The sequence below is a fragment of the Papaver somniferum genome, chromosome 10 (genome assembly GCF_003573695.1).
Source record: "Papaver somniferum cultivar HN1 chromosome 10, ASM357369v1, whole genome shotgun sequence".
In the NCBI taxonomy this organism is placed as follows: domain Eukaryota; kingdom Viridiplantae; phylum Streptophyta; class Magnoliopsida; order Ranunculales; family Papaveraceae; genus Papaver; species Papaver somniferum.
The window spans coordinates 133316655-133334746 of NC_039367.1; the positions used below are offsets into that span (position 1 = coordinate 133316655).

The 18092-nt window shown below is 36.6% G+C and overlaps 1 protein-coding gene across 1 annotated transcript; it reads left to right on the top strand.

Moving 5' to 3' along the window:
• The first annotated feature begins 3314 nt into the window (after positions 1-3314).
• On the top strand, positions 3315-6793 carry LOC113318665 (MDIS1-interacting receptor like kinase 1-like). Its single transcript, XM_026566870.1, has 2 exons — positions 3315-6164; positions 6271-6793. Exons 1-2 carry the CDS (start codon positions 3491-3493, stop codon positions 6675-6677), a joined length of 3081 nt encoding a protein of 1026 aa, XP_026422655.1. The 5' UTR covers positions 3315-3490; the 3' UTR covers positions 6678-6793.
• Positions 6794-18092: the final 11299 nt, after the last annotated feature.

The following is an 18092-nucleotide window of genomic DNA, read 5'->3' on the forward strand; positions in this document are numbered from 1 at the left end:
AAGTGACTCTAAACCACAGAGTGCGTTTACAGTTAGATAGAATGCTCACTTATAGATTGGAGCAATCAGGCGGATGCGGTATACTCGTCTAAGTGACTATTTGATTTGGAGGGGATAAACAAGCAAGGTATTTTTACTTGCGTATTCACAAGAAAGTTCCTGATTTGGAATTGTGGCTATCTATATCGATGGTACAGACATGATGGGTACTCTTGATGTAATAAGAGACCTTAGAAGCTATTTGAAATCCAAATTTGAGATGAAAATCTGGGGAAAGCTCGACCGAATACTGAGATTGTGGTATATTATTCCACCAGTTTGCATATGTCTAAAGTTGTCAGGAAATTTAACAAAGACATGCATCCTGATAGCACTCCCATGATTAGTCGAGGTTCAAATGTAAGTAAGTAACCATTTCGTCCAAAGGAATATGACGAAGATGTGTTGGGAGATGAAATTCCGATATATAAGTACAATAGACGCATTGTTGTACTTCGTATAATAATGTACTCGATAGAATTTTACACCCTCAGGGAACTTGTTAGCTAGATATATCTCATCGCCAATGCAACGTCATTGGAAAGGTACAGTGAACGTAATCATGTACTTAAAATTAACCATTGACATGAGTTTTTTTTATCCCTGCAAAGACATAAAAGGAATGTTAAAGGATCTGCAATCCAAAGGTTGTTGATTAACGAAAGTAATCAGGGGGAGATACGGTAGACTATTTTCTAGGTCATTACCGATATTCAGTTTCGAAAAGTACATGACTAAAGGAACAGTCTGGAACAACTCTGAAAGTAATCAGGGGGAGATGCCGACATCAGGGGGAGGATCCAATGATATGATGTCGACATATTTTACTTTGAAATTGAAGATATGTTGTACTCTTTTTCCCTTCGATCGAGAATAGTTTTTCCCAAAGGGTTTTGTTACTCGACAAGGTTTTTAGCGAGACAACACTAAAAACATCAAGTATGTTGAACATTGAAGGCATAAATATCGCGTTGATATTACTGAAAATATCTGAATCAAAGAAATGAAACGCGATAGTATGTTAAGCAACGTAACTTCCAGATTCAACAACAAGGTCATATAAACATTCAAGTCACTAAAGTAAAGTGTGATAAACTCCTTTTGACTGCATTAGACTAATGAAAAATGTTTAACATTAGGGGGAGCATCTAATGGTGCGTTGAACTATTTTCCTTCACCGAGGTTGCTTTTTCCCACAGGGTTTTGTTACTCGGCAAGATTTTTTAATGAGACAACAACAAACACCGAGAATGTAATTCCCCAGCTAAGACTATTGTCTTTCCTACAAGGATTTTCTTCCTCAGGAGTTGTGAAACGACTAGTCAACTTCAACGGAGCAAAGTGATCATCTGCAACGGATCACCCTTACTTGCATCTGTCACGTTGTACTCTTTTCCCTTCGTCAAGGTTTTATCCCACTGGGTTTTCCTTGTCAAGGTTTTAATTAATGAGGCAACGTATACGCATCCATCTATGTTCTAAGTTCACTTAATGTTGTACTCTTTTTCTTTAGTTAAGGTTTTGTCCCACTGGGTTTTTCCTTGACAAAGTTTTAACGAGGCAATTAACTTAGACTCGTCGATCTTTGAAGATCGTATTTCATGTGATGAACTACATGTAAAGTGTGAAGAGTTGTACCAAGGTTTTATCCCACTGGGTTTTTTCCTTGTCAAAGTTTTAATGCGGCAATTGATTTCCGCACAAGTCATCTAGGAGGGGACGACATTTGAAGAACTACATTTGAAGCACTAAATGTGAAGCATTGCATATGAAGTTTTATTGGACCGCACAAGGGGGCGTGTTGTAGGGCCTACCCATAGGTGTGCGGCCCAACAAGATAATTAGGGTTTTACCTTTGATTGTATATAAAGGACAACTATATTATGTAATAGGTTTGATCAACTAATGAGAAGTCATGCCGTTTCCATTTCTTTTGTCTCTTCTATTATTTTCCTGTAAAAAGTATGTTTTTTTTATAAAGATAATACAGTGACCCCTAGACTATATCCAAATTCTTTTAAATTGGAATTGGTTCGTCAATAACTAAATTCAGGTCCTACCTCCACAATGGGAGAGAGCATGATAACCATCCGACAACTTGATGGTTCTCAAATCTCAAATTTCAATTTGTATTCGTAAAACGGCCGATTCCTTGTGATGCATGAAACATGTACCCAAGGGGAAATTTAAAAACAAAAGGAATACGGAACACAACCTGGTCGCAGGTGGCCATAATGTCAGCACTCAGCATGCAGGGTACTAAGATTAGGTATAGTGGACCCCAATAATAGAGAGAAAGTCCCAAAGAAGCTGCGACGTCAGATGGTTCCCTTCCCTTCCCTTCCCTTCCCTTCCTTCCTTCCCACCTCGACACAGCAGTATTTGTTATTTGTTTAATGGATCGCTGCGCATATATAACCCGCTACTACCACTACTGGTTCCCTTCTTCTGATTCTACTATTTCTAAACAAACCGGTGATTTTTTTATATTGGCTGGTTATGACATGTGGAAACATGTGATAACGACATGGCGATGTTTTGATCTTCCCGAAAGAAAGAATGAGGGTTCTGGTGGGTCCAATGACTCCTGAACCCCACACCTCCATGATTGATCGACCGATCTTTCATTTTCCAAGGGAGGCATTATTATTCTTGTTCGTCTTCTTTTTCCATCCACTCATCCACTATGGACTATTGAGTTTCTTGTGATTTTAATTTGTTTTTTACTACACAAGGATTATCATGAAATTACTTAAATATGACCTTACCTTTAATTTGTTGTATTTTTATGGAGTGTATCTCCTCTTAACATGGGAAGATATTCTTCCATTTATTGCTTCATCATTATGGTTTAATTTAATCTAATCCCTCTCTTCTGTCACTCAACCAATAATCTTTCTGTGCTGATTGTCTTGCATTATTACTACTTGACTAACAGAAATACACTACTTAATTTTAGCTTCTCTGTTCTTTTCTTTCTTTCTTTTTTTTACTATCTCTATTGCCGTTTAAATGTAATTTGGGTAAAATACAAAACTAAATCTATTTTTTACTATACATTAAGTTGGCTATCCATCATCACAGAAGTAGAAGCAGAATGGAGTAATTTTAATACCAAGCAAGAAACTGGACGGAAAAAGAAAGAAAAAAACACAATCTTTGTTTGATGTCGGATAATACTTACTAATAACTCCAAGACATTTTTTTAACTCTAAACTACACTTCATTTCATCCATATTAACAGCTATTCGGGACCCAAGATCACACGAAGAACATTATATTACTAGCACTTAAAACTAATATAATCTTCACAACCATTATCATGCATTAATATTGACATTCATCTTTCCTTTTAGTTTAATATCTTCCTCTGCTCTTTTTGTTATTGCACCGCACAATCATGGCTGGTATCTAACTACTCAGAGAGCAAAACAAAGAGAGTAGTAGTAATATGTCAATGAAGTCGAAAATGAACAAGTACTTGTTCAATCAATGGGAGTTTGTAGTCATCTTCTTTACTTGCATTGGTATTACAGCTACTGTTTCTGCAGTTGATAATGAAACGTCGTCGATATTATTATCGATAAAAGCAAGTTTAGTAGACCCGACAAATCGGCTGAAAGATTGGAAACAACTTGTACATTATTGTGACTGGAGTGGCATTTCATGCAACTCTAACGGAGTGATTCAGAAACTTGATCTTTCTTATATGAATTTAAGTGGCAATGTTTCAGATGATATTCAAAAGTTACAAAGTTTAACTGATTTTAATATATCCGGAAATGGGTTTTCATCGGCATTGCCGAAAAGCATATCGACACTTACTTTACTAGAGAATTTTGATGTTAGTCAGAATAACTTTGTTGGTGAATTTCCTGTTGGTCTTGGTAATGCAGTAGGCTTGAAAGTTGTTAATGCATCTAATAACAACTTCTCAGGTCTGCTACCGAAAGATCTTGCAACTTCGACGTCTCTTCAAATCTTGGATTTTCGAGGGAGTTTCTTCACTGGTTCGATCCCGGCAGTGTATAAAAGTTTGCGGAATTTGACATTTTTGGGTCTTTCAGGTAATAATCTTACCGGTCCAATACCGAAAGAAATTGGACAACTAGTATCTCTACAGAGAATTATCATTGGATATAATGAGTTTGAAGGTGAAATCCCAGCTGAATTTGGTGAGCTCGTTAGTCTTGAGTACTTGGATCTGGCTGTTGGGAACATTGGTGGGCACATTCCAGCTGAACTGGGGAACTTAAAGAAGCTTACGACGATTTTCCTGTACCGGAACGAATTAAAAGGCGATATTCCGATCGAAATTGGTAGCATTACTTCATTAGAACTGTTAGATCTTTCTGAGAATTACCTGTCAGGAAAAATTCCAGCTGAATTGTCTTTGTTGAAGAATTTACAGCTCTTGAATCTGATGTCTAATCGGTTAACCGGCCAGGTTCCGAATGGACTTGGTGACTTGACTGAGTTACAGGTACTCGAGCTGTGGAATAACTCTTTGACAGGTCCTTTACCAATGAATCTTGGTCAGAAGTCTCCGTTGCAGTGGTTAGATGTTTCGACAAATTCATTATCTGCTGAATTACCAAGCGGTTTATGTGATCGAGGTAATCTTACTAAACTCATTCTCTTCAATAATGGTTTTACGGGTTCAATTCCAATCGGTTTATCAAAGTGTTCTTCATTAGTTCGAGTTCGGATTCACAACAATTTTTTGTCTGGAACAATTCCAATTGGGTTTGGTAGACTTCCAAAGCTTCAAAGGTTGGAATTGGCTAACAATAGTCTTACTGGTAAAATACCAGATGAGATTGGTTTATCGACTTCTGTTTCATTCATCGATGTATCTCGAAACCATCTTCAGTCATTACTTCCTTCTAGTATTCTTTCAATACCAAATCTTCAGACTTTCATGGCTGCATATAACAACTTGGAAGGTGAAATACCAGACATGTTTCAGGATTGCCCTTCACTTTCCATTCTTGATCTGTCCAGTAATTTTTTCCATGGAAACATCCCATCAAGTATTGCTTCCTGTGGAAAGTTGATTAATCTGAATCTTCGCAACAATCAGCTCACCAAAGAAATTCCTAGATCGTTGGCAGTCATGTCCTCGTTAGCAATGCTTGATCTATCCAACAATTCACTTGTCGGTGTATTACCACAGAATTTAGGAAGCTCACCAGCCTTGGAAATGCTTAATATTTCGTATAACAAGCTAGAGGGTCCACTGCCTACGAATGGTATACTAAAAAATATTAACGTAAATGATGTTACTGGCAATGCTGGTCTCTGCGGGAGTGTTCTTCCACCATGTTCTCATAGTTACAACATGAATTCATTGAGCAAGCAAAGGAAGAATCGGTTGAAACACATAATGATCGGATGGTTTGTCGGTATTTCTTCAGTTATAGCTCTAGGAATAGCAATTTTTGTAGGTCGGTGGGCGTATATTAGATGGAAATCGAATGTCAGTTGTTTTGAAGATCAATTCAGTGAGAAAAATGGAGACTGGCCATGGAGGTTCTTAGCATTTCAGAGACTTAACTTCACTAGTGCTGATTTACTCGCGTGTATTAAGGAAACAAATGTTATTGGTATGGGTGGAACCGGGAAAGTTTACAAGGCTGAAATGCCAAGGTTTCAGACAACGGTGGCCGTTAAAAAGCTCTGGAAATCACCACACTCTGATATTGAAACTGGAAGTAGTCCTGAGAATGACGATCTAATGGGAGAAGTGAGTCTTCTAGGAAGGCTTCGACATAGAAATATTGTCCGTTTGCTAGGGTACCTTCATAACGATTCAGAGGTAATGATCGTTTACGAGTACATGCAAAATGGAAGTCTGGGCGAAGCTTTACACGGGAAACAAGCTGGAAAACTGTTGGTTGATTGGGTTTCAAGGTACAACATAGCCGTCGGAGTTGCTCACGGATTGACATATCTTCACCACGACTGCCATCCTCCAGTAATTCACAGAGATATCAAGTCAAACAATATCTTGCTTGATGAGAATCTCGATGCTAGGATTGCTGATTTTGGAATTGCAAAAATGATGATCAAGAAGAATGAAACGGTATCCATGGTTGCAGGTTCTTACGGATATATTGCACCAGGTGAGTTGGCTTACTCATGAACACTTATTTTGACTGCTATATCAAAATGTTTACACTTCACACTAAATAGACCGGTGATTCTTTTATTTGCATTCCTTCTTTGCAGAATATGGATACACCTTGAAGGTCGACGAGAAGAGCGATATCTACAGTTTCGGGGTAGTGTTAATGGAGCTTCTAACAGGAAGATGGCCAGTAGATCCTGAATTCGGAGACTCGGTGAACATTGTAGAATGGGTTCGAGAAAAGATCCGCAATAACAGAACTTTAGATGAAGCTTTGGATCCAAATGTAGGTGGAAGTTGTAAACATGTTGAAGAAGAAATGCTTCTTGTTCTTCGGATTGCACTTTTATGTACAGCCAAACTACCCAAAGAAAGGCCCTCCATGAGAGATGTCATAACAATGTTAGAAGAAGCAAAGCCTCGAAGAAAAAGCAGTAGTAATGACAGCAATAATTCCAACAAAGAGAGACCCATTTTTAGTAATTCACCTGTAATTGGTCTTCTGTAAGAACGAAATGAAGAAAAAGAAATTCGTTCTTCGAGCCTGTTATTTTGTTCAGTAATTCTTTCTGTAAATTTTGTTTGTTAAGTTTTGTATCAAAGGAATTAGTTCGGGTGTGCCTTTAATAGACAGATAGATAGATATGAAGAAACTATGATGGTAAACAATGTTCAATAACTTCTCTGTTAAACTGTGAGTGCGATCTTTGTTCCAAACTTTCTAAGTGGCGTGCTTACAGTTCTTATCCAGAAGAGTAATATGATACAAACAAGGTATTCATTTAACAATTTACATTTCCAAAAAAAACATCAATCACCATAACTGTATTTTATGAATTTATAGCAACAATTTCAGGGTCTTTTTCGCAGCACATTTTTACAAGTACTTTAACAAGGTTTGTTTTACTATAGCAACTTTGCAAGGAATATCTGCTAATATAGACTACCTTATCAGGAAGTCGGGAACCAAGATACAAGGATATGAAATGATGTCAGAACGTTATGCAATAGTTCCTGTCTTTCAGAAATGTTCACTGATCTATTTGTAACTATACTTGTTACAAAGAAACTGATTGTTATTTCACATTAAGCAATCATAAACAAAAGGAAAAAAAGTCTAAAACCTAAAATCCCCCTAACTAGATTCAAAGTAAGGTCTTAGAAAGGAAGAGTGAGCTTTCAGAAAAGTTCTACAGAAGAAACCATACATCCAAAATTTGAGTAAATCACATGATGGGCATCGGCATTCTAAAGTTATTGTTTCTTCTTTCTAATTTAGCATTTGTTTTTAAGTTTATCAATACTGCAGCAAATAGATTGTAAAAATGAAACAAACGCAAAAAATTCCATTCCATGGCCAAGGAAACAAAGCAAGGTAAGAACAAACTCAAATAGCTAACTAGCAATAAAGCACTCGTATTTACAGTATGCCGAAGCAGATTTTCAGATTAAGCATGCATGTATATATGACCCTAGATGATCAAAAAACCAGAACAACCAAAACATGTACTCCCTCCGTTCTTTTTTAATAGGCCAGTTTCTATAAATAAAAGTTTCAAAAAAATAGGCCAGTTTCCTAATTGGGAAAGTCAAATGTTATTTTATTTTTTGGGACCACTTTTCTCTTAACTTCTTTTGATGACAAGTGTCATGTGGACCACTTCACTTTACTTCTTTTGCTAACAAGTGTCATGGGGACCATTTCACTTCACTTCTTTTATTGACAAGTGTCATGAGGACCACTTTCAATGATTAGTTCTCTTAATTTCCTTAAATTTCGCTAAAAACAAAACTGGCCTATTAAAAAAGAACGGAGGGAGTATGACTCAGAACCAAAAAAACAACAACACTGGATTCCCAAAGCATGGGTTATATCCGCTAAAAAGGCCAGAATATAGGCAGTGACAGACTGATCTTTACTAGTCAAAAAGCTCTGCATCTTGAGTTTCTAAATATCTTTTTCTTTCTTTGGTTTAGGTTTTATTCATCTTACCCGAGTTCTCGTGCAAGTAGACTATATAGGCTTCTTCATTTGTTTCTCAGGATCTTCAAATCTTGGAGCTGGTGTAAACAAATATATGAAGATAAAGAGATTAGTATACACCAATTAAACCTTGGTATAATAGTCAGAACTGATAAAAAGTAAAGAAAAATCTCCAAAAAAGACAATAAGGTATATGTACCTAGTCCATTCATCTCTGATGTCCTCATGATTCTGAGCCTCTTTGCGGTGTTAAGAAACATCCTACATACAAACAAGAAAGAGCAAACCATATGTTTAGCAACAATAATGAGTTCATGATCAAAGTTATGCAATTTAAAGGTACAGCTTTTGTAACCGTTGATACCGACCCATTTGTTGAACCTCCTGATGAAATTCCTCCTCCTCCACCACCACCACCTATTAGACCCAAACTGTTGGTTAATCTTCAATATAGAAATCACTAACAAGTTGGTTAGGATAAGAATAGGAAATACATGAAATTCTAAGAATTAGGAGCTAGCTAAGTTCTAAGAAAAGGAAAGACATGTAATAAGGTAATAGGACTAGGAAAAGGAATTCATAGTTCTATATATATATGATCACCAAAGTTGTGGTTGATCATATGAGCAAGATTAGAGCTTGTGTTTAGTTTTGAGAGATTTTCTAAACATCAATAAAGAGAGTTGTCTTTATATAAGCTAAGTTTCATCTTGCAATTGCCATTAATTGGTATCAGAGCTTGTTTCTGAGCCATGAAAAACGAAACCACCATTGTTGGTGCAAAACAGTTCACGCCACCATCAATACAAGTTCCAATCCTCAACGCCACAAACTACACAGTATGGGCCATGAGAATGAAGGTACTGATGAAAATCTACAAAGTTTGGGAAACAATTGATCCTGGTACATTGGACCCAGACAAAAACAATGTTGCCATTGGATTACTCTTTCAAGCAATACCAGAATGTCTTATTCTACAAGTTGGTGAACAGGAAACTTCAAAGAAAATTTGGGATGCAATAAAGGCACGTAATCTCGGAGCTGATCGAGTTAAAGAAGCCCGTCTGCAAACCTTAATGTCTGAATTTGAAAGAGTGAAGATGAAAGACACTGATACTATTGATAGCTTTGCAGGAAAGCTATCAGAGATAGCCTCAAAAGCTGCATCACTTGGACAATCCATTGATGAAGATAAACTGGTAAAGAAGTTTCTCAATAGTTTACCAAGATCCAAGTATATTCATATCATAGCCTCTCTCGAACAAGTCTTAGATTTAAAGAAGACTAGCTATGAAGATATAATTGGAAGATTGAAAGCATATGAAGAGAGAATCCTTGATGAAGAAAACAATGGAGAAACTCAAGGAAAACTCTTGTACACAAACTCTTACCAACAAAAATCTGCGACAAGAGGAAGAGGTCGTGGAAGAGGTGGTAGAGTAAACAGAGGCCGAGGAAGGGGAGGAAGGTTTAACTCACAAGATAGAACAACAAGTCAGAATGATCAAAATCAAGGGAAAGAAAAGAAGGATAGATCAAACATTATTTGTTACAAATGTGATAAACCAGGACACTTCTCCTCTGTATGCCCTGAAAGAATACAAAAGATGGAAGAAGCAAACAAGAATGAAACAAGGGAAGCAGGTACAACTCTTTTCATGCACGAAGTTGTATTCTTAAACGAAGGGAAACAAATACCAAAGAACTACGAATCAAAGGATGGAGAAGAAGGAATCTGGTATTTAGATAATGGAGCCAGCAATCACATGACTGGTAAGAGACACTACTTTTCTGAACTCAATGAGAAAATCAAAGGACAAGTGAAGTTTGGGGATGGATCTTCCGTAGAAATTGAAGGGAAAGGATCAATTATATTTCAGAGCAATACTGGAGAACAGAAGCTTGTCACAAACATCTACTTCATCCCAAACTTACAAAGAAACATTCTAAGTTTAGGACAAGCTACAAAAGTTGGATGTGATGTTAGAATGCGACAAGATTATCTAACAGTTCATGACCCAAGTGGAAGACTTTTAGTTAGAGTCTCACGCTCAATAGACTCTACAAGATAAGTCTCATGATTGGAAGGCCATTGTGTCTGAATATGAGACTGGAAGATCAGACATGGAACTGGCACGCAAGGTTAGGAGACATAAGTTTCAGAACCTTAAAAACTATGTCTCAGAACAAGATGGTTCGAGGGCTACCACAACAAAACGGAGTGGTGGAGAGGAGAAACATGACTCTAATGGAGATGACAAGAAGTTCTTTAAAGGATATGCAGGTACCTAATTATCTATGGGGAGAAGCTGTACGACACTCCACATACCTAATAAACAGGATACCTACGAAAGCTCTGAAATACATGACTCCATATGAAAGCTTGCGAAAGAGAAAACCAAACATAAATTATTTAAGAGTGTTTGGTTGCAAAGCATACGCAAAAGTTGATTCTGCAACTCTTAAGAAACTGGATGATCGATCTCAGACTCTTGTGAATCTAGGAATTGAGCCTGGATCCAAAGCTTACAGATTATTCAATCCAACAAAGAAAAGAGTAATAGTGAGTCGAGATGTGGTATTCGATGAAAAAGCAAACTGGAACTGGAAAGAAACTAATGATGGACCAAGTAAGGATCCATGAATGTTTCACATGAGATGGGATCAAGTAATTGATGAAGGCGAAGGACCCATAATCATCAATACCAATGGAAACAATGATGTTAATCAAGAAGAAGAAAAGAATAATGAAAACACTGAGAATAACGAAGAAGTAGAAGAAGAAGAAGAAGAAGAAGAGATCGATGAAATAACTCAACCCATTCCACTGCGAAAATCAACAAGACAGATACAAAAGCCACAGTATCTGGAGGATTATGTTCTTCAAGCTGCAGAAGAATGTGAGATTATGCTACTTTCTGTTAATGATGAACCAAGGAATTTTCAGGAAGCAAAGGTCTCGACTAAATGGACACAAGCATGTAGAGAAGAAATTATTTCAATCAACAGAAACAAGACTTGGTTTCTAGTTGATAAGCCAGGTGGGGTAAAAGTGATTGGTCTTAAGTGGATCTTCAAAATAAAACGGAATGCTGATGGTACTGTCAATAAATACAAAGAAAGGCTTGTAGCTAAAGGATATGTACAAGACTCAGGCATAGATTTTGATGAAGTTTTTGCACCAGTTGGTAGAATTGAAACAATACGCTTATCAATTGCAGAGGCAACATCAAACTCATGGGAAATTCACCACTTAGACGTTAAGACAACATTCTTACATGGTGAATTGCGAGAAGATGTGTATGTTGAACAACCAGAAGGTTTTGAAGTAAAAGGACAAGAGCATAAGGTTTATAAGTTATCAAAAGCTCTATATGGTCTAAGACAAGCTCCTCGATCCTGGAATACAAAGTTAGATCAAATATTAAAGGGAATGAGATTCATAAAGTGTTCTAAAGAAACTTCTGTATACAGAAGAGAAGAAAAGGGAACGCTTCTTGTGATTGCAGTCTATGTAGATGATCTATTTTTGACTGGAAACTCCCTTAAGGTGATCAATGAGTTCAAGAGAGAAATGTCATCAAAGTTTGAGATGTCAGACCTCGGAAAACTCACTTATTACCTTGGCATAAAATTCCATCAAGGAGTAGATGGGATTTAGATTAAACAAGAAGCTTATGCAAGGAGAATTCTGAAAGAAGCAGGACTTGAAACTTGTAATCCAACTAAGATACCAATGGAGTTTGGACTTAAAGTTTCAAAGGCACAAGAAGAAGTTGAGATTGATCCAACGAGTTATAGAAGAAATGTTGGATGCCTTAGATACTTGTTACACACAAGACCAGACTTGTCTTTCTCTGTGGGAATATCAAACCGTTCTATGCAGAGTCCACGCAAGTCTCATGGTGATGTAATAAAGCAGATACTGAGATATCTAAGAGGAACAATCAGCTGCGGATTGAAGTATGGTCGAGGAGGATCAAAAGGAATTGTTGGGTATAGTGACAGCAGTCATAATATTGACCAAGATGATGGAAAAAGTACAACTGGTCATATATTTTATCTAGGAGAAGCACCTATTACATGGTGTTCACAGAAGCAAGACACTGTATCCCTCTCATCCTGTGAAGCTGAGTTTATGGCTGCAACAGAAGCAGCTAAACAATCAATATGGCTTCAAGAACTGTTGGGTGAAATCAAAGGAAGAGAACCTGAAAAAGTTCTCATCAAGATTGATAATAAGTCTGCAATTGCACTCACTAAAAATCCAGTGTTTCATGGGAATATGAAACACATTCACAAAAGGTATCATTTCATACGAGAATGCATCGAGAAGGAGGTCATTAACGTTGAACACATACCAGGAACTGAGCAGAAAGCAGATATATTGACAAAGGCATTAGCTCGGATCAAGTTTGAAGAAATGAGACAACTGATTGGAGTACAAGATATGTCACGGGTAAGGTTGAAGCTTAACGGGGAGAATGTTGGTTAATCTTCAATATAGAAATCACTAACAAGTTGGTTAGGATAAGAATAGGAAATAAATGAAGTTCTAAGAATTAGGAGCTAGCTAAGTTCTAAGAAAAGGAAAGACATGTAATAAGGTAATAGGACTAGGAAAAGGAATTCATAGTTCTATATATATATGATCACCAAAATTGTGGTTGATCATATGAGCAAGATTAGAGCTTGTGTTTAGTTTTGAGAGATTTTATAAACATCAATAAAGAGAGTTGTCTTTATATAAGCTAAGTTTCATCTTGCAGTTGCCATTACAAACCACCTTCCATATTACAATACTCGATAGTTAAAGTGAGTTAGGGAGAGATGTTTAATATATTTGACTCGTGACGACTGATGAAAGAATAGTAGCAGTAAATGGTATGCAACAAAGAAATTAAAGAGGGAAAGAGAAGTAAATCAGAAGAAGTAGGTGTGCATAGACGAGACCAGAGAGAGATGAATCAGATGATGATGATGAGGGTGGTGGTGGTGGTGGAGATAGTGATGGAAGTGGGACCAATATGTTTGGTGCTGCTTCCCACCCAGGCAACCTTCTGATCCTTTAGGTAGATACCGTATCTTTTTACTCTTTCATTATTTTAGCGTAAATGGTACTGTATATTGACCGGGAGATTGAACCCTGAATTCTCACGAGTATGGCACCATAGATGGGCCCCTTATAATTCCTGGTGGTGGGCTCGCGGGGTTCACTTTTTATGAATGATTTTTAGGGACCATGGTCTTATTAAGCCACCTTCCCTATAGTTATAAGGAGTGTCCTAGAACATTGAAATGACTAACCTATCCTTAACCTAATTTAATTTAAAACCAACATAATAACCCTCTCTCTCTCTACATATATATATAACCACCACCTCCTCTCACCACCACCTCCCACCACCGTCGATTACCACCACCATCACCAACCACCGATTACCACCACCACCACCACCGCCGATTACCACTACCAACCACCGATTATCACCACCGCCCACCACCGCCGATTACCACCACCACCACCTCCAATTATCACCACCAACAACCACCGATTACCACCACCACCTCCGATTACCACCACCACCACTATATATATAGCTTAATTTAAAACATTAACAAAGATATTCTCACAAACCCATTACTTGTCATTCGTTTTTGGTTGAATAAATGAGAACTAATCATCAAAATGAGTTGAAAATGGAAGTTGCGGAGAGGTTGAATGGAGTTTTTTTTCAGTAAAAAGTTCGGTTATCACAAATTATTTTTTTCTTAACCGAACTCAAAGTTCGGTTGATTCGCAAAAAAATACTTTTAACTAGAACTCCTTGTATTATAACAATACAAGTCCATAAGTTCGGTTCGTTCGCAAAATTATTAAATTTTCTTTGTAACCGAACTCTACTTATAAGCCCAGTTCGGTTGATTCGCAAAATATGTTGAAGTTTGCGAACCAACCGAACTTCTAACACTAGGTTACTTTTAACCTTAAGTTCGGTTGGGAACTTGGTTGAGTTGAAGTTTGCGAACTAATCGAACACACAAGATGTACTCAAATAAATTGTCAAGTTCAAAGTTCGGTTACCTACCATTTTATCCTAGGTAACCGAACATTGCACTGTACGACCAAAACCTCCATTGACGAGCGAGTTCGGTAACCTGCGTGTTTGGAAAACGTAACCGAACTACACTTTCAGGTGTGTTCGGTTACATGTTCTTGACATATGGTAACCGAACTACACTTTCAGATGTGTTCGGTTACATGTTGTTGACGTATGGTTAACCGAACTGGCCCAAATTTACATTAAAAATTTCATTTTTTTGAAAGTTTGGAGCAATTCAACCAACATTATCTAAGTTTGAAGCATACCTGGGTACCCAAATACCCTTCCTCCGATTCTGGTTGGTAAAATCCATCGTTTTTCAAGTTTTCCTTCTTCATCTTCTCTAACTATACTCTCTCAATAATTCTACTTTTAAAAAAAAAGTCATCTGATTTTTTAATCTCACTAATTATCTTTAACTTAATCATCTCACTAATCATTACACTAACTATTATTAACACTAGCTAATCATCACCCAAAATTAATCATGAGGGTAATTTAGGTATTAATATAAATATCTAGATAAGGGGTGACCTATATTTACTTCTAATTTATTTACCCAAAATAAAACCATGGTCCCCCAAGAAAAACCATGGTCCCCAAAAAATCGTTCCTTTTTATACGTGGGAAACATTTGGGAGATTTGCTAGTTGGTCCACGAACCCGTGTAGTAGTTATCCCGTAGTCCAGTGGGAAAAACCATTTAATGAGAGGTCCAAAAAAGATGGAAATTACGACTGAACCCTTCCCGTTATACGTGTGATTATCAGATTAAAGAAACAACTAAAACACGAAAAAGGAGAAGATAGGTTGCGTTGATGGCGTCAGAGAGATCAATTAATTTGAAGTAAAATCTGAGGTGTTGATGGCGGCAGCGTTAGAGGAAGTAATTGATAGTGGTGGCGCGTGAGAAGGAGAAGCTAGAGGGAAAAACCTAAACAGATCTGGTGAAAAAAAATCATGGAGAAAGAGAAGAGGTGAAATTATTCACTGGTGTCTGAATGAAGTTATCAATGGCGGCGGAGGCATATGAAACAAGGAGTAGATATTGATGTGGTGGTGCTGGAGAAACTATGGCTATGTATCTCTATAACCATAGTATATGTGTTACTTTCTTTCTAAAATATGTTATCTCTGTTATTCGCAAAAAATAAGTAGTACTCAAAAATAGTCCTGCAAAAATAGATTTTCACTTCTTTTCCTTTTTGTTTTGTATCCTACACAGTACGTATTAGTATGTATCGAAAGAAAAATTGATTCTTTGATTTTTTGTATAAACCTCTTTCATTTTTGCAAATTTATGCGGAAGAAAAATAGCATGCAGTATGTTCTTAAAAAAGAGGATACATTTTCAATATGTATCGGGTAATACCCTATTTTATGCTTGAATACCCAACACAAATGTTTACTTCACTTTTGTTCCTTATTGATGTGTACGATTCAACACTGCATAAAAACTGAAATACATATTTGGTTGTACTGACAGAAACTAGGTGGGATTTGACGGTGTCGATTGGCAGTACATATGTAACTATATTGCAGTACATATTTGGATGTATTGACTGCGGTACATATTTGGATGTATGTATTGACAGAAACTGCAGTACATATTTGGATGTATTGACTGCGGTACATATTTGGATGTATGTATTGACAGAAACTGCAGTACATATTTGTTTGTACTGGCATAAACTAGCTCGTTTCGACAGTGTCAACTTCCAATACATATTTATCTATACTGGTAAAAACTACATTACATATTTGGTTGTACTGGCAGAAACTTGGCGGTTTTTGATAGTATCACCTTCCAGTACATATTTGTATGTACTGTGAGAAATTGGGTGTGTTTATTTTCTTTCAATACGTAATTGTTAACATAATGATCGTCTAGTACATATCGAGTATCATACTTTTCATGTTTTTGCACAATTATTCTAGCAATTATACTACATGCATGGTGAACCGATCAGAGCAAGATCGTTCCCTTTAAGCAAGTTTACCCTAGGAAAAAAAAATACTAGGAACTGTCAGTTGACATCTCAAAGGAAAGAAAATGATATTGTTTATGAAGGCAGTGCCGAAGTAAGAACTAATTCAACCAACAACCAACATAATGATCGTCTAGTACATATCAATATGTACTCAACTGTATAATTAGTATAATCCTATAGTACATGTCGATATGTACTGAATGAAACCGTTAATACATATTGATGTGTACCGAGTATCGACTTTTCAAGTTTTTACACAATTATTCTAGCGATTCGGATACGTGCATGGTCAACTGATCAAAACAAGATCATTCCCTTTAAGCAAGTTTACCCTAGGAAAAAATACTATGAACTGTCAGTTGACACTTCAAAGGAAGAAAATGGTATTGTTTGTGAAAGTAGTGCCGCAGTAAGAACTAATTCAACCAACAATCAACCTACAAAATTTGGATAAAAGGATCCGGAGAATGATTACAAATTGTAGTTTCTTTTCTTGTATCTATAAATACAAATGAACTGAGCTTCTATTCTAAGAAAATAACCATATTAATGAAATAACACAAACATACCAAGTATCACACCAAAACAAAAAGGCAGACGAACAATTACCAATTCTTTCAATGCCCGCTATACAAAAAGTATTATCCATACATAAATAAAAATGGATAAACCCAAAAGTTTCACAAATTAATACTTCCAAACAGATGGTCTTTACTTTCAGAAGTACGATATATTTTACCAAGTAAAACAAATTTCTGGCTAGTAGTCAAAGAACATTTGTGTCTCAACAACGTCCACGAAAGCTTGACCGGGCTGACGTCTACCCAAACGTCTATGGCATCCTACCAACTGCACGTTTAGCAAAAATATACAAATCATAAGTTTTTTAATATTGATAATATGTTAGCGAAATGAATACATATAACAGCTCATACAACACAATTTACATGACACAGTTTACTGAGTGAAATCCTAGTACATATCGATATGTATTTTTTAGGGTCTACTACGCTAGTTTCACCCTTTATTTTCTAGCTAGTAATATTGATAAGTACTGAGTGAAATACTAGTGCATATCAATATGCACTAAGTGAAAACCTAGTGCATATCAATATGCACTGAGTGAAAACCTAGTAGATATTGATTGATATGCACTGAGTGAAACCTAGTAGATATCACAGTACATGTACTGGAAAAAACACAAGAATTGAAAATTTACAATCCCCATTGTAATAACATAATCATTGTGCGCACACAAAAAGAATAGATATTGATATGTAATGAGTGAAAATATAACAAATTTCTGTACCCACTTACTTCCTCTATATATTCCATGGCCTCTCTGTACTACCAACTTTCTATATAACAACATTTATACGTCCACCACATTAGGACACCCATTAAAATGACAAAAAAAGGATGAATGATCCCCTAAATCTATGAATACCTCTCAACACATAGGAAACAAGTGCACATACGAGGGCATTGGACTCAACAACAAACATGAATATATTACCTGCCATTTTGAAGCTTACTAAAATCGACCTTTTTCAAAAGACAGCACAACGCTGTAGTACTAGCCGAGACAGCTACAAAACTGAAACCAAAAACGAAAAAAAATTACACAGCTGAAAAATATTTAAGAATTAGAACATCGCCTACATATCCATCGTTACATATCAATTAATTCTACTAGTATACACTTTAAAAGAAAGTGGGGATTATTGCATAGACTTCTGCAATCTTGATCACCAGAGATTGGTCCTCAACTTAGTGTATAGTGTAAACATCAATAAATAATGTTGATATACACTTTATAACAGGAAGAGATATACACTTTAAAA

Excerpts from the sequence above, each read along its gene's own strand:
- LOC113318665 (XM_026566870.1), top strand. The coding sequence starts at position 3,491 with ATGTCAATGAAGTCGAAAATGAACAAGTACTTGTTCAATCAATGGGAG. Across the intron at positions 6,165-6,270 it reads TTACGGATATATTGCACCAG|AATATGGATACACCTTGAAG; the intron begins GTGAGTTGGCTT and ends CCTTCTTTGCAG.